The following is a 21,864-nucleotide window of genomic DNA, read 5'->3' as shown; positions in this document are numbered from 1 at the left end:
TGCCAGCCCCCTGACAAGTCAACAATGAGAACATGAAAGAACAGCAACAACTGGTAACCTCAGCGACTCACCCACCCACTGCACGTCCTGGTTATACTATTAAAAGCAGCGCGTGACTGCGTTACCACCATCACCGCCAGGTCAGGGTTTTCAGGAGATGCACACGGATGGTTCAAGAGTAAAGAAAGGGGTTTAGAAAAGGAAGGAAGAAATAGGCTAGAGAAATGAATGGAGAAAAGTTGTCTTGACGCCTTGAGGGTGAGGTGAGGCGAGGCGTGCCAAAAGCGGCTCGCAGGAGTACTGTGCCAATTTCGGTTTTGTTCGTACACTGCTTCCACGCGTCTTTCAGCGGCCCATTCTCTACACGGTGCACTAGGTTTTGCTACCGTAGGTGCTGACAGTGACATTGCACAGATTCTAAAAGGGCAGTAGGACGAACTATCAAAGCAAGCCAGACGGGTAGTTTGCACTTTTGAAATGTGGAAAACAGCTGACAGAGGTCAGAAATAAGGTGTGACAGAAAATGTAAATGTAAGAGACGTTGCAAGCTACAGTATCAACATAAGAAAAAAAAAAAAAAAATCCTATCTCGTAAGTCAGTTATCATCATCATGATTAGAACTGCAATGTCAAAAAACCACAGTTCTTCCCTTCGTGCACGCAGCATCCACGCACAGAGCCCAAATGCGACTTCTTTTTCGGCAAGTCGCAGCATAAAACAACCGTTTCAGAAATTTTTTAAAATGAATTTTACCCACACTGCATGGTGCTGCCATCTATGAACAATGCACAAAACAGACAGGATATATATATATATATATATATATATATATATATATATATATATACCCTATAGATCCGAAACAGCAACTCCCCTCGTGTAGGACAGCTAAACTTTGTCACTTTGGGCGAGTGTTGCTCGGCGTTAGTGTCATTTGGAAGCTGTCGCAGCAAAACGTCTTGCGACGCTGCACAGCACAGTTGATGGCGAGTTTGTTTGCTGAAGCCAGTCCTTTGAAGTGCAGTTTCAAGCAGTAGTTAAAAAAAAAAAAAAAAAAGTCACCGAGCAAAATTTCGAGTTTGGTGCTCAAGCGAAAGTATCGTTCCAGCTGTATATTTGTCTCAATTAACAAAATAAATACGCTACCAGTGCTCCCTTTTAGCAACCTCTGCTATCGCATCTTTTTCCTCCATGTATTACAGTGAATCGTAAAACTGCCCAGGTGCGTAATAGTGTCAGTGTCCAAGCAGATGTGTTTTTCATGATAGACAAGAACCGTTAATCACACTTTAGCACATTAAAGCTTTTCAGCTGCTTAATTGTGGCACCCAATCATCAGTGCCATTAATTCCTAATGACTCAATGTCGCACAGAGCCACCAGAATGGCACTCAATGAAGCCATGTGCACTCGTTCAACTAACCCTCAAATCTGCTGCTCTTATTGGCTTATAAGAGGCATGTGCAGTTGTAATGGAACTGTATTCATCTTAAAAAGTTATCAATAGCATTGCAAAGGCAAGCTGAGCTTAGGGGTTAAACATTCCTGCATCGTCATACAACTGTGGCAGTGTGACATCGCATTAAGACAAACAAGTGATGAGAAATGAGAAGTATATGAAATGAGACTCTTACGAATTGAACAGTAAGGTCAAGCCTGTAAGATTGAAAAGAAGGGTGGACAGAGGAGCAGATATAAGAGATAGAAGCTAAGAGAAATAGGGCAGCATTTCAGAGCGTTAAAAGCCTCACCTACAGATACACACACATACACATTGCATCTCGGTAGGGAACAAGAAACACACAGGACAACATGACACACTTCATCGCCATATTGAACACCATGGTATGCAATTATTGCCAAAACGTTTCATACTCTCACAAACATCTTTCACACCTCAATGACGTTCTACTTCATTTTAACCCATACAACATATAGCAAGAAAAAATGTTCTGACATCCTATTACAAAGCCTGCCAACGTGGGAGTACTCGATTTTACAGTACTGCTGGTTTCGCCTGATTCAAGAGAGAATTCATTCGCTATCTGTGAACATGACTAGAGCCTTGTAGGAGCAGGGCGCGTTAAAGTAAGAGTGTCAGAAAGCACAGAAAATGAAAAACAGTCGGTTAGCAACACCAAGTGATGCATTTCAGCATAAAAACACGGCAATGTCCACTACCAATGACAGTTGCCAAGACAGAGTCCACCACCATCACAAATTGGCCCACACAGACATGGTTCAAGTACACCACCACCTTCACCACCACCAGCACTGTTCCATCAAACACACTCGCAACTTCACATGACTTAAGTGGACCACACTACAGGTATGCCACTTGCGTTTACCATCACCAAATATTAATTAGGGCTTAAAAACATGATGCTTATTACAGTGTGCGAATAAAGAAGGACCACAGATGCCTCCTTGGTCAGTTGCGGACAACACAGTTGCACCGAAATAGACACTTGTAACAATAAGCAAAGTTTCCGAGGTTGGTTAGGTCTGCGTTTTTCACTCAACCAAGGCCAGCCTCAGCAATATGTTATTTGCCGAATGACCATGCTTAAGTACATGCGTAAAGCCATGCACACACTCAGAACAATGCACGGCCACCCATTCAACAGTCCATGCCCATTCCACAAAGCTAGTCTTGGAATAGTCAAGATCGATGACTGCAAAATAAATTTGGTTCTGCTAGTCGATACTTGTCGTGAAGGTATGCATATGGACATGAAACAAGTCTTATGCGCTCTATTTTACAAACACTGCACTGCTTCCTGATAGGCTTAAGAAATGTGCAAAGCTATTACATAGCAGAGTTCTATGAAAATCGATTCGCCATAATGCTTACATCAAGTAGCCAGTAGCTCCTCGACAAGAAAGTAGGGAATTAAGACTGCTAGGGGCATAAATTATGCATTCCTAGAAGTCAAAAGCTTTAGGATGTAATTTGGTCCCTTAGCCATAATCACTGTCGTGCCTTTTGGGTGTTTCGGTAACACCCAGTGTCCAGGAACACTCCGTATGTCCATAGTGTTCCTGACAGGAAAGTACCAGGCAGGGACTGTTAAAGATCACCTAAAAGTGAACAATAATAACTGCTGCTTTGAGACGAAACTGCACCCAAAATGGTGTAATGAAACCTGAGAGCACTATTTAATCAGCATCACATCTAGGCTAGGCTACAGTTTTAAGCTGGCTGAATATGCGGCTTTCAAAATACACCTACGACTTACAGCAAGCTAAGTGGATAGATGCTGCGAGCTAACTAGGTATACATACAGCAGGGCTGACGACGCAGTGTCGGTGGGCTGGCTAAAGCGATACTGTAACCTAACGGAACACTTGTGGAATTATTGATTCAGCGCTCGGCGAGACATGCCAACGACAAAGTGGAATCAACGATCCAAGCTGCGATGGCATGCGGGCTCACCTTTCTGCGTGGGGCTCCCAAGCTCACGGTCAGAGAGCAGAACACCCCGCTGGATTAGCTCCTCTTTTGTGGCTCGCATTGAAATTTTGCGCTCCAAGGCTGTAGGGTTTGGCAGAGGGAGAGAGAGAAAAATACGAGGTGTACGTTGCATAAATGTACCATGGACGCGATGTACCACTTGGGTCCATGGACACAAATGTACCATGGACCCAAGTGGACTCGATTTTCATGGCCAGAAATATAAAAATGCAGTGCCCTGGACTGCGACTCGCATCCAGATTTTCGCGATTTGAAAAACTGAAAAATGCGACGTCCGTGACTGTTCACTTGCCAGCTTTAATGGTAAGAGTAGTGGCGATTTATCCTCGCTCGGAAAAAGAAAATTTATAGTATCCGAGCTACAGCAGAGTGGCCCACATCACATCATTAAAAAAACAGTCGTGTTACTTGAACCAGCAGCTTCCATATTTACAGAAGCTTTCAGCTTGCCAATTGTAAACATGAAAAGCAACAGAAGTGTATCAAGACCTTTCAACGATGCTACGGACTTGCATTTATTTTGATCATGTGCAATTAACAGCACCTTAAAAACTTAGTCGTCGTCGTAACACAAAACTTCACAGAGATCTTCAAACTGCAGGCCAACGAAATGGACTACATGTCCACAGAAAAATTTGGATGTGGAAAACCTATTAAACTGTGCAAATTTTGCAGCCGTATACCAAACAAAGTCAAGTTCGCCACAATTATAAATTCAAGGGTTTAAAGTGCTTTCCAAGATGCAACAGCTTTCAAGGGCATGAAAATGGCATTCTTAGTATTCAAGGATTTGCAAAGGCTGCTACCAGACTCCGGTACCACCAGTGGACGATGCTTCCCTGATACAACACATACATACACCATACAGACCCAAGCAAGACCATTCTTTGATGGGTTGTACATCGCCCGAAGACCGGAATATATACACATGCATAAAGACTCATGCACAGGTTGCAGATGCATTGTGGCGAGGAATCAACCCAGATCTTTGGTTACGTCGCAAATGTGCTTGCCTTTGCCTATTGCACAAAGTTTAACACTCCAACCACTTGCTGAAGAATAAGCTTTTCCCCCCACCTTCCTATGTTTCATCCCGATCTGACCACAGAAATACTTAACGTTGCCGTCCCATCCTGCCAAATGAAAAAGTACCACGATTCTTTCTTACCACGCACAAGTTTCAACTGGAACCACCTTCCTGCTTCCATCATTTACATCACAGATACATCTTTATTCAGAACAGCAGACTACCACGTTATCGCTTAAAATTTCTTCTCTTTATAGTTGTCTGCATATTATTTTGCTTAGTTAGCACACCTTCCTGTAGTGCCTTCGGGCATTGAAAGTATGTATAATAGATAAATAACTAAGTAAATAAATAAATAAATAAGTGGCGGCAGAGGGTGAAGGTGGAGACTCACTGCGTGAGGTCTGCTCGAACTTGTCGCTCTTCTTTTTCCGCTTCCACTTCCAGGGCTTGAAGAGGCGGCTCAGGGTGGCCAGCCGGCTGGCATGCTTGCTCACCTCCACGGCTCCGCTCGAGCCGCCCCCGCCGCTGCTGGCACCGTGCGGAAGCCGCGAGTTGGAGCCCAGCGAGCCGGTCCTCATGTTACTGTTCCCGCACTTGGGACCTGCACGCAACAAAGGCGAGACACACCCTGTAGACAACCGGGACAAAACATCTATTATGATGCAAGACGAGCAGATATGCACCAAGGCCTCCCACGTACACAAAAAGAACTTCGCTTCAAATCAAACTGTGTGGTCTAACGTCCAGAAGCTGCACAGCGGGCTATGAGCCACAGCGTAGTGGTGGACTGCAGATTGATTTCATTTTTAACCGCCTAGGTTTCCTTAAGGTACACTTAAATCAGACTGATTCGTGTCCCAAAGCAACACACTGGTTATGAGAAATGCCGTAGTGGAGATTTCGACCAGCAGGGGTTCTTAAAGTGCACCTAAATCTAAGTGCACAGGCACCCTTGCGTTCTGCCCCTCCAGAATGTGGGCACCCCCTGCCAGGAGTCAAACCTGTTACTTGGTGCTAAACCGCAGAACACTATAGACATTTCCATCAGGGAGAGAGAGAGCTCCTCCTCTCTGGAGTGTTGCACTAGGGTACGAAGGCACGCACTGCAGCTTCTGCAGTGCTTTTGCAGGAAACTGATGCATAGTTACAATGGCGTGTTAGATAAGGCAAGTTTTGCAACTATGGGCCCAGATTCCTTGTGACTGGCAAAGTCGCAACTAAGGAACAAAACAGCCAATCATAGTCACTGTGTGCTCACGCAGATGTTTGTGGGATGTTTTAGAAGAGTTGTGATTTGTTTAGTACTCTGGAACGTGTTGTGACCTGCTACAAAGGGACGTCAGACAAAAGTGTCACTGCGTGACACTACCAGCTTGCTGCACTCACTGCTAATGCCCTTGCTGAGCTATCATTGTTCGAAAGCACTGCTTTCTTCCAATAAGCAGTCTGCTTCCACAAGCTCATGTAGCCAGCTCGCCTGCCTGGCTGCCTGCCCAGTCACAACCTCGTGACTGTCCTGTCTTTTGCAACATCAGTCGGCAACTTGTTTTTCTGTTCAAAGTTCTGTCACCTGACCACATATGCAATTTCGTCAAACACTTGACTGTGAAGCAGTGAAACACAAAACTAAGCTCTGGTTCATCAGCAACTATGCAAAACAGAAATATGCTGTTGGAATTCGATCACCAGCAACTCGGGTGAAGCAAGTATATTTCCATACTATGATGCAAGAGTGGGTCAATGTCACAGGACTTGACTGTTTTGAAAGCCTTCTATGTTTTGAATCCTTGTAAATAACTAGCAACTGACATTCCCTCAATAAGCATAAAATATGAAGCCCGACACCCTGTCTTCACTTTGCTTCATAAACTGAAAGGACATGCACTAATTGACAAAGAACAAGGTACTGTGATTCAGTGAACTTATATACAAGTTTATGTGCACAGAGCTGCGTTCGCTTTACCTCTTGAGAAGCATTTAAGTATTACCCAAGTGCGCCCGAGCATCAAAGCGCAGGAGTGCTTGGACAAACCACTACTTCATTTGGTCGCAATGCTTAGCGAAAGTGACATTAGCAAAGCGCCTACACACAGGAATGTGAAAGTAATCAACATTACACTGTCTGCCCAACGAAGCATCAATTACTCTCACTGCGTAACCATCAGCCTTATGTCCACTACAGGTCAGACTTCAAGTGATCTGCTACTACTGCCAGGTACAGCAAAGTAAAATGGCAGGAAAATGTGAGAGAGACACACGCAGCACTTCCATAGTCACTCCTCACACTATCAATGCCGTGACATCAAAGCTACTTCAAGAGCTACTGAAAGTCAGCGAACAATTTATCCCTTGCTAAGCAAAGGGTCATTCAACCCAGCATGTGCAGCCCCTGCTCTTTTGGCATTTGGTTAAACAGTGGCATGTACTCTGCAAAATGAAAACAGGCGCGAGGCAGACTCCTGCCCGAGCGAGGAAAACAAACGGAGGCAGATGGGAGGGGGGTGGGGGCGGGCTGCAAATACCACCCTTCCATCCACGAACTACAGCAAAGACCCTATAAGCCCTCCTGGCAGGCTTTCCGCTGTTTGTTGTGACAGAAAACAGCTGCCCTGCGATTGCTTGAACCGTCCCCCACGTTCATTCTGCACTTCTCCATTTTGCACAGCACTCCTCTCTTGTGTTCTGTCCCTATAAAACTGTGCAGCGTATCATAACGTGCCCCTGAATTGGCTGCTGCAAGCCAACCAATAGGGGGACGAAATGTACAAGTAGTGCGTGAGTAAGCATGCTGCTTATTCAGGGCCCTGCCCTGTTGCTAGACACCACGGTGCTCGAGGATGGCACGAAGATTTTACCGTTTCTTTATTGCTTTGTCATTTTGTAGAAGTGGCATCCCAGTAAACCATGGATCATAAAATGAAATGGAATAAACCGAATGAATCTCTGCGTCACACCGGCTCCGAGACACAGCTCCATAGAGGGAATTAAGATGAGAAGATAGATAAGAGATGGAGTTCCTTTTTATGGCATTAGTGCAGCATGCCAATTCTTGGCACTTGCTCTAAGCTTGCATTCATATTGGCAGCACAAAATTGAAGGAAACACGCATGCAAAGAAAGAAACGAAGTAGACTGGACGAATACTTCATTTGGTTACTTTCTGTGTGTGAGATGTTTCCTTCCAATTATGCGCAGCCGACATGAGCGGAGCGTTTCCGCCTTGACAGCTCTGGCTGTTGCAGACCAAGAGCTCATAGAATCTGAGACAAAAAAAAAAAAAAAAAGCAATGACACTTTATGTTACTCCTATCGACATGTCACACCTCACAATGGAAACATCTGTGCACCGCTTGGGCCACACACTGCCACTTCAGAAGCGCCCGCTTTGCATCAGCTAGGTGTTTGTGGTGAAGTCAGTGGCCCCTACCGTGATTACGTAAAGACTAACAGGCATGACTAACAGGTGCTGGCTGATCACCAACCGTTACTGCAAGGGGGTTAAGTCTGGCTGGTCGCCCCTGCCGGTTTCCACAACAACGCGCGTTTTTAACAAGGCACAGGGCATAGCAAGTGGACAGAGGCTAAAATGTGAGGAGGAGCAGGCGCACACGAGAAGGCAAGCTCCTCCTCCCCGGCGCGTTTATCCGCGTCAGAACTCGATGACGTCACGAAATGCGTAACGCGCTTTCAACCAATCGTCGACGGTCTGTATCACGAGGTCAAAAGTGTGAGTCAGGGAAGGGGGAGGCAGAATCCTAGTGCATGGAATGCGCGTGAGATCAGCAACAACAAAGGTGGGCGATTCAGCGAAGACGACGTTTACGTCACGCGGCTCGGTCGACGACGTCCCGGGTGCGTAGCAGACGGATGAACTTCGGCGTGCGCGTGAAGTGAAAACGAAGACGAGAAGGCGCCGCGCGCCCTCTAGCGAGAGGCCGTCGAACTTCAACTCCCGTGCATCGTGGCCTCAGAGATAGTCCACGTTGAGTGTGTCTGCTCTGCTCTGCCTCCGTAATCCCCTGCCCCACACTTTGCGCGGAAACAAGAGTTCCGCACAGTTCTAGGAGATCGAGAGCGATGGGAAAGGGGGAGAGGGAGGATGACTAATAACTGAGTCACGAAAACTAAGGAATATTACGAGCACTTACTGGATACGACTAACGCCGTGATCGGGAGATCGATTACCGTGGAGCTGCGATCTGAACGATTTCCGCGGTTCGAATGGAAATGCAGACACATGACGACGACTATTCGTGGGGATTTCGAGAAGGCACGCCTTGCAACGCCTTGAAGACTCGCGCGGGCTTGATTTCGCAAGCATCAATGCGTGACGAAGTCTTAATTATTGCTCTTCTACGTCTGCGCTGTCCTTCGACACGCACGCGAGTCACCCTGAGAGGAATCGAAACGGGCTATTTAAGAAAGCTGGCCCCGTTCCACGTTCCTTTTTCAATGCACAAGCGGCGCGCGCCGCTTTTCGATGATAAAATTCTAGGGACCGTAGATAAACAATCCCCATGCGAATAAGGAACAGTGTGCAGAAACTCCGACGTAGTGGTGGAAATGAAAAGGGCCGTTTGACAAACGCTTCTCGAACCGAGCGAGCGATATTTCACCGAGAAGGGGCGCACAGTTCACTCGCCTTTAATGAAAAAACGCTTCGCGTGTCGCACAAAAAGTCGCGCTAAATGCCACACACCGTTTCGTTTTAGATTGTAGCGCGCTGGTTTCGGAGCCAAGTGTCCGGCAATGCTCTATATGCTAGAATGTGGGAATTTTTTGTTACTTTGTTTCTTACCCAGTCATCGTTTAATTTTTTTAAACGAGTTTGTCGTTACACCGCTTGCTGAACGGTGCCTAGCTTCTTTTTAAGTTTTTTTTTTCTCCCTTAGCTCTGATGGTAAGGCCGCAATGTTTGCAAGACGAAGAACGCGATTCACGAAACCCAGCGGTATTTTTGAACATTGTCAAATTACGCCATACTGTCCAATTCGCCATCTCGTCAGTTCTGATTGGCCCACAGGAGCTGCTACGACCTCTCTGGTTGGCTAAAATCACCGCCATTACAGAATTCGACAATATGACGAAATTCGGCAAAGTCCAGACAATACCATGCCAGCGTAAACATTTCGCGATTAAATTACCCCCCCCCCCCCCCCCCCTTAAAAAAAAAAGAACAAAAAATAACAATGCTCACTCTCGAATTTGAAGAAAAAAGACCAAAGCAAAACTATGCGGTAACCGATAACTAGTAGAACAACACACTGGCGGGGCTCCACACAAGTGTCGCGATTTCCGAAACGCTAGTCACGTCCCCGCCAGAGTCGTTACTGGCGTAGATTGTCCCGAGAGTGACGTCAGCATGCGGCTAGTTGATCATACAGAAGAGCTTTGCCGGATGACGTTCGTTGCAACAAATGCGCGTAAGCCGATTAAGAGTTTCAGCGTTCGTCTTGGCTTTCAGCCCGCGCGAATTTCTCTACGACTAAGACTTCGGATAGAATACACGACGACGCTCTAGCAAGCCAAAGCTTACGCAACACCTAGAAGTTCAACAAGCCGGACAATCGGCGGCTCTCTGCTCTTTAGGTCCTAGTTATAGTGCGCGTGTATGCGGGCGCAGATATGGGGTGTGCTCTAATACTTGCCCTATATATAGACGGCTAAAGTGACAGCTAAAGCGCACATCTCGCATCATGCATTACGAAGCCAACAAAGAAAAAGAAAAAAAAAAAAGAAGGGGGGAAGAAAATCAGACTCACGAAGACAGCATAGAAGTTAAAAAAAAAATAAGAAAACGCGGGACATACTTTGCTGTCCAAACATGATGGCTGCTGAGCGGAACGCTCGAAAACTCGACAGAAAGGTCGCCTGCGTATACAAGGAAACGTATAAACCTTTCTATGTTTACAAACAGAGCTCCCCAAAGGTTTCCAATCAAGTGCTCTGTACCAACAAAACTTACAATTGTCTATTACACTATAGAACTCTCCTGCTGGCCCCAGTTTTGCTGCAGAGTAAGAATTTTTGATAAGCGAGTTTTATTGCTAATAAGTACAACTAGACAGCTACATACATAAGCTAGATGCATGGGGCAGTTTCCGCATATTTGAACGCATCAAGAACATCTGCCTAAAGTATATTATGAGACAAAGTACTTCGTTTTCCTTGACCAACTTGACTATCACGAAATGTATGACCGGAAGTTTTCTGGGGTGATGGATGCAATGCTGCCACCGCGCGGATGAAAGCGTCTATAGGCAGGTTGTCCATGTGCGCTTAATCGAAGCTATACGTCGCGGTTTTCGTAAGGTTCGCGCACGCGAATGGTTAAAATACAGCTATAATATTATCTTTTCTTGAGCTTTTCTTGCCGTCGCGAGATGGCGTGAAAGTCGCACACCGAAGTCTTCAAAATGCGTTCCATATTGCTCGTGCTCCGCGCTGTTCTTGTAGCAGTCGAAGGTCTTCCAACGCTCGCCAAAATCGGAACACACCTATGGATGGAAATGGAATGCGCACAATTACCTAGTTGGGAAAGCTAATGGACGGATTGGATGGTAAGTCATCCCATCTGAAACGGGGTGGCGGCAGACGCCACCAGGGCTATCCTCTCTCCTACCTCCTCCATTTACCTTTCGTTACTCGAATCGTACTAAAACAAATGAATAACCAAACAAGTTTCCAGTCCTTTACATAAACCGACGAACGAGCGAGTGACAACAAAATTATGCAGGTATAACGCATATGTTTGATAACCTATGTGAAGCGGGTAATTAAACCGTAACTATACAAGGAAGACGCTTACAATCGCGTTTATTTTCATCCTATATATGCAACGAATTACACTGACACATGTAGTTGTTTATCAGTCATATGGCGCAATGTCTATGCACACCAAAAGGTCGCAACTCTATTCCCCATGAAATTTTGACGCACTGCGCCGTTCTCAAGCAGTGCCGCGAAATTCAAACACCACACCAGGCGGCTGCACAGTCCGAAACGTCTATACGCAGCCATGACACGAGGACGGAGGAGGAGACGCCTGTCGAGGAAATGACGATGATGATACGAAATTTATGCACTGAGAAGTACGTACGACACACCCGTAAATACATTTAAGGCTTCTATATAAAAAAAAAGCCTTGTGTCACAGTGGCGGATACTCAATCTTGGTGATTGGGCACATCATACCAAATGGTCCAAGAATGGGGGGGGGGGGGGGGGGGCAACCCAAAGATACGAAGAAGAAAGAAATCAAAGAAAAATCGTTGGCCCTTCCACTCCTTGAGGATGGATGATAAGCGAAGCTTGTCCCTTTGTATACCTAACCATCCTCTTTGCCATCAACATTATGTTTACTGGAGTGTGCCACCTGTGAAAACGAGATGTGCATTGTGTGGATGCTGGTGACATCAATGAAGACCAGTTGGCAGTGAAACACATGTTTATTGAAATATCGGAAACTTCACCAGTCCATTTTGTAAAAGTGAGCAGAGTAGCCTTGTGATCGCTGGGGTACACTGCAAGGGGTTCGGTCATCTCGATGTCACACGTGTTTGCAAATGTCAAATCTACACCACGTACGTCTTATAGCAGTGGTTACGTTCCCAATGAATGGTTCATACCCCCTTAAGCAATGGCTCATACCCCGTAAACGCGGCCTTCCCATTACGACGACAGAAGAGAAGCGAAAATCTACGCCGGAATGATACGAGCGGCAACGGAGCCAGCTGTGGAAGAAGACGACGACACTCGAGCCATTGCTGATGATGATAGTTTCTGCGTTACATCGCCGGCGCAGGCTATAGCGGATACAAGCTTCGCTTGAAAAATATGATGCGCTATTCCATTAGGAGATATGCGCGTGCTTTAGAGACAGTTATACCTATGAGCCGACATCTTACGTACCTACAGGCACATCGTGATTTAATGGTTTATTACGTAGAACAGAGATGCCCTCACTGGCACTACTATACATGTCAATGAATATATAAGCCGGTTTGCAGGAGCTTGCATATACAGCGCGAATGTAACACGACACCCGAACGAACGAAAGCCAATGGTGGAGGCAAACATAATAAACCTGGTTATCAAACAATTAACAATACGCGGAACAAGGCAAATTGCAATAAAGTGTCGTGAAATACCAACCCCACCGAGCGACTTTCAAATACGTAATTTCTACACTCCGGAACGCCTATATAGGTGGCAGATACAACTACACGAAGTCAACGGATAATGAATCCGGGAGAAAGCGTATAGGGAATGGCAGATGCCTGACTTTTGATGGAGGATGTTTCTAACGCTCAGTTCAAAAAACAACCCTTAACGCAGTGCGTCCTCAGAAAAAAAAAAACAATTAGGTGGCTTAGAAACATGACACCCCGCCGAATAGCCTCTCGATTCACGTTTATTACGTCTGTATATATATATATATATATATATATATATATATATATATATATAGAAGGCTTGATGTCTTGACACGCACAGCACTGTACAACAACAACGCCATGGACCTACACACTACAAGGGCGGTTCAGAAACGCGCGCTACCAGAGGCAGAAAAAAAAAAAAAAAAGGCGCTGGAAAAGACCCCCATCTACGCACCGCGGACTAAGTGACGCAATAGACGACTATAGACAGGAAAAAAAAAAAAAAATAAAGCAGACGCGCGAAGTACGGCGCTATATTACGCTTTCTCCCTACAGACGGACAAGTGCAGAAGTGCGCTAGCAGACGACACCGCAGCCGACCAGCAATACTGCGTCATCTGTTGCGTCAGAGGCAAACGCACTGCCGGCTCGGAGGAGGGTGAGGAGGCGAAAAGGAACGAGGGGGAAAGTGGTGACGCACGCCTACTAAATGGCCGGCCGCCGATCAATACGCGCGCTGCACCATCGGCTAAAATAGGAGAGCGAAAACGACGAGGGGAAACGAGGGAGGTTGTCCCAAAAAAAGACCCGTTTCCCGTGGACCCGAAGCATGCAGCGATAGAGGCCGCGCTTACAAACAAACTCGAAAGTGGAAGCCGGCGGCGGTGGTGGCCCTTGGGGTCGTAACGCCGAGCCGCTCCACAAACGGCGGCCACGCCTTAACCCCCTTTGGCCCTTTCTCTCTCTCCCGCCAAAGCGGCGTAACGGGATTAACGGCTCTTTCGCCGAGCCTGCGTGCGAGCTGCGGCTTAACGCGACGTCGGGGGTCGATGGTTCGGCCGTTAACAGGTAGTACGCGAGGAAAAGAAGCAGCTCGCAAGCGTAACAAGGTTAACGTCAGCGAGAGAGTCTGGCGGGCCATAGAAGACCACCTATTACTTTTTTAATGCGAAAGCAGTATATGGCTCCTCGTGAGGCGGAAAAAATCCGGCGTTGGCGTGACCGCGCCGCGATCCGAAAAGGCTACGAACCCCCAACCATTAGTGGTAATTAGGACGAAGTTAATTAGGCACAGTTAATTAAGGCACTCGAACCCACGACATTTGGTGGTCGCAATGCTTTCGCATTCTACTACACAGGGATAACTAAGTGTCTCTTGAATTTTTTTTTTCACAACTTCTGCAGACTTAATATAAGAAATCGCCTGTGACGGACAGCTCTCTCCGGCCTTTTTCGAATGATCAAAGGTGTGCGCACAGAGACGCAGGACACGTGTATGTAGATGAACTTGAGGACTCTGCACTCCCTGTGTCACAGTGGCACATATACCTATCATGGACCATTGGCCCGTAAATGGAGAAGCCCAAATATAAAGAGCAGTTGAGCATGATGCGGTTTTCCATAAGGCGATATGTGTGCCTTATACCCGTGCCACACGGGGAAAGTAAAGTGCACTTTGAGCGAGTGCACTTCAGCGCGCTGAGTGTCACTTTGGTGGTGCGCTGCTACACGAGAAAGAAAAGTGTTCTTTCAAATTGATGGCCATGGCAACCGGGAGTCAAACGGGAAAGCATATATTTACTAATATAAAAATGTGTGCACAAAAACAGTTTATTATTGTTAGAAACAACATTTACAATCCACCTTTATAAGCGCCGGCAACGACGGCAACTTGACCAGCAACAGTAATTTATTATCTTGTAACATTAGCAATTTAAAACAATGTTATTAAAAATTACTCCTCACTCTTCTTTCAGTATCACTTTATGTATCTTCTAAGCATTGCTAACGAGGCTACACACTTCGCCGCCGCGAAGTGAGTTCGCCGAACACACTCGCCGGCGAGTGCACTCTGCAGTGAGTGTCACTAGGCGTTCCCGTGTGGCAGCCTGCGAGTGACACTAGCCGCGAAGTGCACTCACTCAAAGTGCACTTTACTTTGCCCGTGTGGCACGGGTATTAGACTTATGAGCCGACGCAATATATATGCACAGGCTTTATGTCGTGATTTATTGTGCTATCACGCCCTACATAGAAGGTGGGCTCACCGGCGAGAAACTTGCAAGTCAATACAATGCATGCCACATAAGCCAGTTCGATGTGTCCTATACCAGGCGAAACACCCACCGACCATCCCACTCGAAACCGTGGGAGTCAAAGAAATTTTCCTTTTAATGCAGGACTATACTTCGGACGCCCAAACAATCCACCGACAAGCCTAAGTATCTAACACAAAAACATGAATACTCCCACTACCCCAATCCTGGTACAACCTCACTGTGCTAGACACGTTTTCGTTGTCGCGTGACGGTGCTCTTGTAAAAGAAAATTTTAACAAGGCCGCTGCCATTTACCTATATATATTACGTCGCTGCAGACATTTCACGCGAGCAACTAATGAGAATATTGCTGGTATATACTGCACTAACTGCATATACTGGTTGGTATATACTGCACTGACTGGGAGCTTGCCACTGTCGTTGAAAAGAAAAGTGTACAATCATTGCATTCTACCGGTGCTAACATATGGGGCAGAAACTTGGAGGTTATCAAATAAGCTCGAGAGCAAATTATGGACCGCACAAAGAGCGATGGAACGAAAATTGTTAGGCCTAACGTAAGACAGCAAGAGAGCGGTGTGGAGTTGGGGATAACCGATATTCTAATTGCCATTAAGAGGAAAAAATTGGAGCTGGGTAGGCCATGTAATGCGTAGTATGGGTAAGCGGTGGATAATTAGAGTTACAGAATGGATACCAAGAGAAGGGAAGCGCAGTCGAGGACAGCAGAAAAACTAGGTGGGGTGATGAAGTCAGGAAATTTGCAGGCGCAAGTTGGAATCAGCTAGCGCAAGACAGAGGTAATTGGAGATCGCAGGGAGAGGCCTTCGTCCTGAAGTAGACATAAATATAAGCTAATAATCATTATACTGCACTAATAGTTGTGTCCTCTTTGGTTAGACTCTGCAGCCAGCTAGATTACGCCGCCAATCCGGATGGCTCACTATACAGGCCGCTCAAGTTTACTACGTCTCCGGAAACCCGATTTTGCGCAAAAGGCGATACGTTTACAGGCGAGCTAAAACTCCCTAGTTATGGCATCATACCGGCGAGGAAACGCGAACAGTGGCGCAGTAAAAAAGCGAGTTTACGTAGTAGTGCTGGAGGACGACATTTGAGACAAGAAACAGGTCACGAGGGGGTGTGATAAACACTCCCCACGTCCCCTCAAATCAACGCCAGGCTGTAAACACCCTCCAAAATTACGGCTCTGGAAGAACCTATGAAGCCCCGCGTCACAAAACCGACAACAAAACAAAACCTGACGCGACGAAAAATCCCGGTGTGTATATATAGCGTTAACCCAACAACCTCGCGAATCCGAAACCTTGGCAGAAGCATAATAAACCCACTGCTGTCAGCTCAAGAAGCTGACAGCCCCTTCTTCGGTCCGGAAAATTGAACAAAAAGAAGAAAAAAGAAAATCTTGCTCAGACCGTTAGTTAGGCCTTGCACGCTTTGCCCGGTCCGCCCCGCGGCCGAAATTTCGCCTAGCAAGCAAGCAAGCAAGCAAGCAAGCAAGCAAGCAAGCAATCTCCGCAGATGGGTCGAGCGAGGCATCGGAGCGCGAAGCCGGCAGATGGGAGGAGACACATTCTGGAGCACAACAAGCGCGCGCGCGCCCTTACACCCCCCCCCCCCCCCTTCCCCCCCTTCCCTCCATTACTCAGTCACGGCCGAGCGGGAATGCAGAATATAACCTCGATTCCCCGGGAGGACGACGAATGCTCCGTCGTCGGTTCTCTTTTCTTCTTAAGGCGTCTGCTTTTACGATCAGCACCGAGAAGCCACTTATACATAGTTACGTACTAACAATGAAACGTACGAAGTCCCCCGTAACGTAACGTACCGTAACCGCCAAACATGGCGGTCACGATGACGTCAGTGAACCATGTTATCGCGCGTACATTGTTTTGCTTATTTTTTTTTTTTTTGACGGTAACAGATTTTCACCGAATTATCACTGCCATAACTTTGTGGCTGCGCCTGTGATGCTGTCCCGTTTCTTGTTTACGCGATTCTCGACGTGTTATAAGTACTTCAACATGGCGGCCACTATGACGTCATCAACGCAATTATACAGAACACAGGATGCCGCAGAGAACAACGGTTAGGTACGAAATCAAATGACAAAAACACGATCGCGAAATACATAAACTCGAGACCTACAACGTCGATCGCATCGTTATTTAGAACAACAGACGGCCTTCCCGCAAAGTGTAAACCATGGCTTCGCTGCGACGTATGGACAAGCCGCAAATCGCGAGGTCACGAAGATTCTTCTTGAATAACGTGGTGTGAAAGTCGCAGAAACACGCCGTATATCAGCTCACGCAGCACACGAAGCGATATGCAAAATCACGCAGTTTGTTATCGGACACAAACATCTCACGTAACATACACCAATCTCCTCCCTCAACTGGTCAGACCAGCCCTACATTGGCGAGCGCCGCTTTTGCGTTTTCAGCGACGACGGAATTCAGGACGGGGGTAATTTACTACTCTCTCTCGGTTTGCGCCGGTTGACAAGCAAGCGTCAATTACGCCAAGAGTAGATCTCTCTAGACTACGAAACGAGCCCCCTTTCGTTAATGACGGGCGCTGTCATAACTGACAACACGATGCGAGCCAGACCCACGATTTTCAATCTGCGGCCGCCAGAATTAAGCGTATTATCTAGAATGCGACAACGACATTACTGCGACCTCGGCTACACCGTGTGTATGCGACAATGTCGACGAAAAGCTTCTCTGGAGAGAAAACAGGTTTCACTGCGAACAGCACCTTAGGAGATAGAGAAAGGGCAGAAGGTGCCCCCTCCCGTTCGCGAGAATTTCGAACGAGATAAGTAATCGCGCGGTGGTCCGGGTAATCGAATCATGTTTTGTAGCTTGCGGTTCTTTCTGTTAACAAAATTAGGCCAGAAGATATTTGCGAGTGGTAAAAAAATGTCAGGCTGTTCTGCGATTATCTAAGACCCCCCTTGCAATTCCTTGAACATTTTTCTTTCTCTTTCACCACAAGACACTCGATCGTGAGCAACAATGTTTTTTTTTTTTCGAGATGGGAGATACAGAGTTTTAACATTAGTGGCGCGTGAACACGAAAAGAAGTGGGGAGCGCATAACTGCTTTAAAAAACGTTACTACATACAGTATCTAGTAAAACGTTGTGCTTTAAACTTAAAACTTGATTGTGTGGTTTAATGTCCCGAAACTACCGAATTATTCATCCCCTAGTGTTGTGTAGTAACCTGCACCCAAGACAAGCTATATACGCAAGCTTTTTCGCATTCCGTACCCAGCGACAAACCAATAAAAATCAATAAACAAACCAATCAATCAATCATGCGAATGCGACCACCGCGGTCGGGGTTCAAACCCGCGACCTTCGTGCTCGGCAGTACAACGCCACAACTATAGAACCACTGCAGCGGCGCTTTGCAGAACTGCTCTTCGTCGTAATTGAGTTAAGGAAATCAGAGTGATGGCGTCTGCCTTTTTGTTGTAGGGTGAGCGTGTAGTATTTTTCGTTTTTTCTTCCTCACGGCTGGTTTGACAATCATGTCAACCTAAGTGTCATACTGTCCAAAAAGAGCCGCTTCGGTTTCAATTGAGTGTCGATGGCTCTCGGTTGGTCATATACAGAGACTACGAGAATCGTTCGACTAATTGTAAGAATGCCGATGTCAGGCGTACAATGCTTCGTGTATACACGTCACCAGTTGAAGTAATCTCCTCAGACACGCTTCTCGGCATTGAAGACAAAACTGGCTGCCGGTTAACTAAGGAACACACCGTTCCAAACGCCAGGCATTTGACTCGCTACACACTGCAGGCTACAGCACTGCTCCAATAGGTACCGATAGCCGGAACATATTCACCCCCGCGCTCTCTTTAGGAGTGTCGCGGGCTGTATGTATTATTCCTCGGCATCTTTCGCGCGATCCCCAATGACAACTCGCGGGATAATCGAGATACCGGTTCAGCGTTCTCCACGGAACGCGCCAAGTGACTCAGCATCCTCGAACGCGAGGGATTCGCAATTCATCGCGCGCCGCAAGCCAATCATCGGACACCACACCACACACACATTCCCGCGTCACTACGCGGCAACACGCCTCTAAGAGCCACGACTATGACCTTGACACCACCGCGAACTTTCCGTAACCGACACCATCAATCAGGACACACAGGCGTAATGAATACGAGGAAAGAAACAAGATGTACAGGTGGGCAAAAAAGAACTACTACGCGGTGACCCATACCTCGTAGACTAAAGGCACTGCGGCTGCGTGAGACCTTAGAGCGGCGTTCACCCATCTCGGAGGATGCGTAGAGCCAGCGGCAGCCACTGACAGAGCAGGAACGCCAGCAGAGGCGGCGACGGCGACGACGCCTTCTTCAGCTCGGGGCGCCCGCAACAGCACAGGCACGGTCGCCGCCTTCGGCCAGCGGTCGCCGCTAGCACCCGAAGAGCGACACGCCGACAGAGAGGCCGGAGCGCAAGCCGCAGGCGCCATTGGTCATTTCGCTTTTACCGCGCCAACTCCGCACCACTAAATCCACGGCACCGGCAGCAAAACGAAGAAGACACGTCGTAGTCGTCGCTTGAAACAGTCGCGAGCTCGGCTCGTTGGTTGTCGGGTGCCGGGCGCGGTTGTTGAGGTGGCGGCAAAAAGAAATCACGCAAGGCGGCACAGGCACCCAACTGTAGACACTGCGGCGCGTTGATCGAAGAGGAGTGTGAGGGCCCGGCGGAGCGAAGCCCGAAATTCCGAAGGCGCTCTTTTCGCTCGCCGAGCAGAGGACGACGGCGTTGTTGTTGTTGTTGGACTCGATGCCGCACGGAAACGAGCGCGGAAAGGACGGGAAAAGAAGCACGACTGAACAACAACCAGCTCGCTCTAAGCGGACTTCCCACTGACACCTCACTCCACTACCACCACACGGCGCGCAGGCAGTCAGTCGATCGGATCGCGCTGCAGCTCTGGAACGCGTCAACGATGAAAAAAACAACAAAGCCTCACGTTGCGCACGGGTGAGAGAGAGCGATGCGCTCCTTCCTCCTCTCCCTCGACCGCAGCGAGGATTCTGCGGACGCCGCATAGAGGGCGGCACATGCGCAGCAAGGCCGCGCCGTGGTCGGGAGATCCGCGAACCGCAACGCCGGATTTGCGCGCGCACCAATCTCGTAGGCCATGTCGGACGATAACGAAACCGGCGGCAGCGCTAGGAAGGGAAGAGGCGCATCGCCTGTGCATGACCTCCAAGATTGGCGCCGCATGGTAATCACAGAGGCCACGCTGTTGGTCTTAGGCGCGTTCGCACGTTCATTACGGGAACACCATGGGGTATGCGTAATGAACAACGATCGCCTTCGCATGACGTAGTGCTCAACCAGCCAATCAGCGCGAGTCTGAAGGCGATACTACCGCCGAAAGTGATCACATGAAAGTGATCCATGTTTCAACTGGAAGTGGTCCCGAGAGACGACAATGACACGTAAAGGCTGTTTCACATGGTGCGATTTTGCACTGCGATTTTCGCAGCTGCGATTTTCGCAGATGCGAAATTCGCAACGGCCATTTCACATGGTGCGAGGTCACCAATGCGATTATGCGACGCCCAGGGTTGCTTGCTGCCAGATTTTGTCGCACATGCCGCATAAATTCGTTTAATGTAATGAAAAAGACGTGCGCGTTATAATATAATTGACCTCTCTTTATTAGGACCAAATAATACGTGCTTTTTGTAATTTAAAAGCGCTTCAAAGTTTAGTTTGTTTTGGAGTGCGCAACAGCGGTTTGTGAAGTTCAATACGAGGAGAAATGGCGGACGTAAACAGCTGTTCGCAGGTGGTCGTTCAGCGTTGTGTGCTGTCTCTGTGTGTGTTTTATGCCTGTGTCTTTCTACCTGCGGTTAAACAAATTACAAGAGGACCTATCAACAAGCCCTTATAGCTGTTGTCATCGCATATGCAATATTCGGGATTCGGCGGAGTCGTCATGTCAACGCAGAGACCCTCGCGCTACCCGTGATTAACGTCAGCTTCTGAAAAACGGATGTGTGTGTATTGCTCGTGATTGCGAATTAGTGGTTCCTGCTCCTAGCAATATTCTTGCACCAAACTTAGCAGCAAGCACCAACCCAAAAGCTCACGTCTGCCCCTGAACAAAGCCGCAATGATCTGTGTGTAATTACTGAACGTGCAATTGAATTTGTGTTGTGAACGTTTATCTTAGCGCCAGCCTGGCTCGTCCGTCTCGGCGCCTGTGCTGAAATTATTCATACAAGTGCTCTCTGAATATTTCGAAAGGCGTAAAAGCCGACACCACATTTTTTTTAGGAGCTGCAGTCACTTGTGTACGTAGTATCGTATCATTCTGGCAGACATGGGCGTCGTTTATTTTCTCGTCCTGTTTCTTGCGCTGTTAGTGTGCTGTGAATCTGTATCAAGAAGCTTAAGTTAATATGCTGCAGTACTTAGCGCAGCCGCGTAGCCACACGGCTAACATTAAAATACCTTGTTAGGAGTACGTTTGTTTGTTTAATAACAAAATCGAACGCTAAAATTTTGTATTCATGGTGACAAGTGTAAGGTATGAAGCTATCGAAACTATCCGCTAATGGAATGCGTGTGCTTCTACCTGCTTCAGCACGTTATCCTTAAAGTGAGGCTGAATACCCCTGATAACCAAAAACATATGCAACTGGAGCAGGTGCTATGATTCCTCTCCTGGAAATGAAAGCCAGCATCCCAGTCTGTTAAGCTAGTCATGTACTTAACCTATATTAGACCAATGTTAGAGTATGCTAACTGGAGCCATTTAAAACTGGGTTATTTCACCAAAATAAGAAAGTGCAAGGAAAGTTTCAAGGTACAGTTTAATCTGTTATTCCCGAACCTATTGTATTAGCAA

General features: G+C 47.3%; 1 protein-coding gene across 15 annotated transcripts in view; it reads right to left on the bottom strand.

The window, feature by feature from the left end:
• The window catches only part of LOC119465801 (phosphatase and actin regulator 1), a 150,842-nt gene that overhangs the window by 31,676 nt on the left and 97,302 nt on the right, over nucleotides 1–21,864 (bottom strand). For 12 of the 15 annotated variants that reach the window (XM_037726260.2, XM_049657220.1, XM_037726264.2 and 9 more), the window contains 2 exons: nucleotides 4,897–5,106; nucleotides 3,437–3,535 (listed from right to left, as the gene is read on the bottom strand). The exons of 1 other annotated variant lie outside the window; for it this stretch is intronic. In XM_037726260.2, the coding sequence (XP_037582188.1) occupies nucleotides 3,437–3,535; nucleotides 4,897–5,106 (309 nt within the window). Of the gene's footprint in view, nucleotides 1–3,436; nucleotides 3,536–4,896; nucleotides 5,107–19,209; nucleotides 19,713–21,864 lie in introns of those variants that run through there. 2 more of the 15 variants (XM_037726265.2, XM_049657221.1) reach the window with 2 other exon arrangements.

This window comes from Dermacentor silvarum, chromosome 10, assembly GCF_013339745.2.
Source record: "Dermacentor silvarum isolate Dsil-2018 chromosome 10, BIME_Dsil_1.4, whole genome shotgun sequence".
NCBI classification, from domain to species: Eukaryota; Metazoa; Arthropoda; class Arachnida; order Ixodida; family Ixodidae; genus Dermacentor; species Dermacentor silvarum.
The sequence above is the reverse complement of the archived record's forward strand: the minus strand, read 5'-3'. Positions and strand labels throughout refer to the sequence as shown.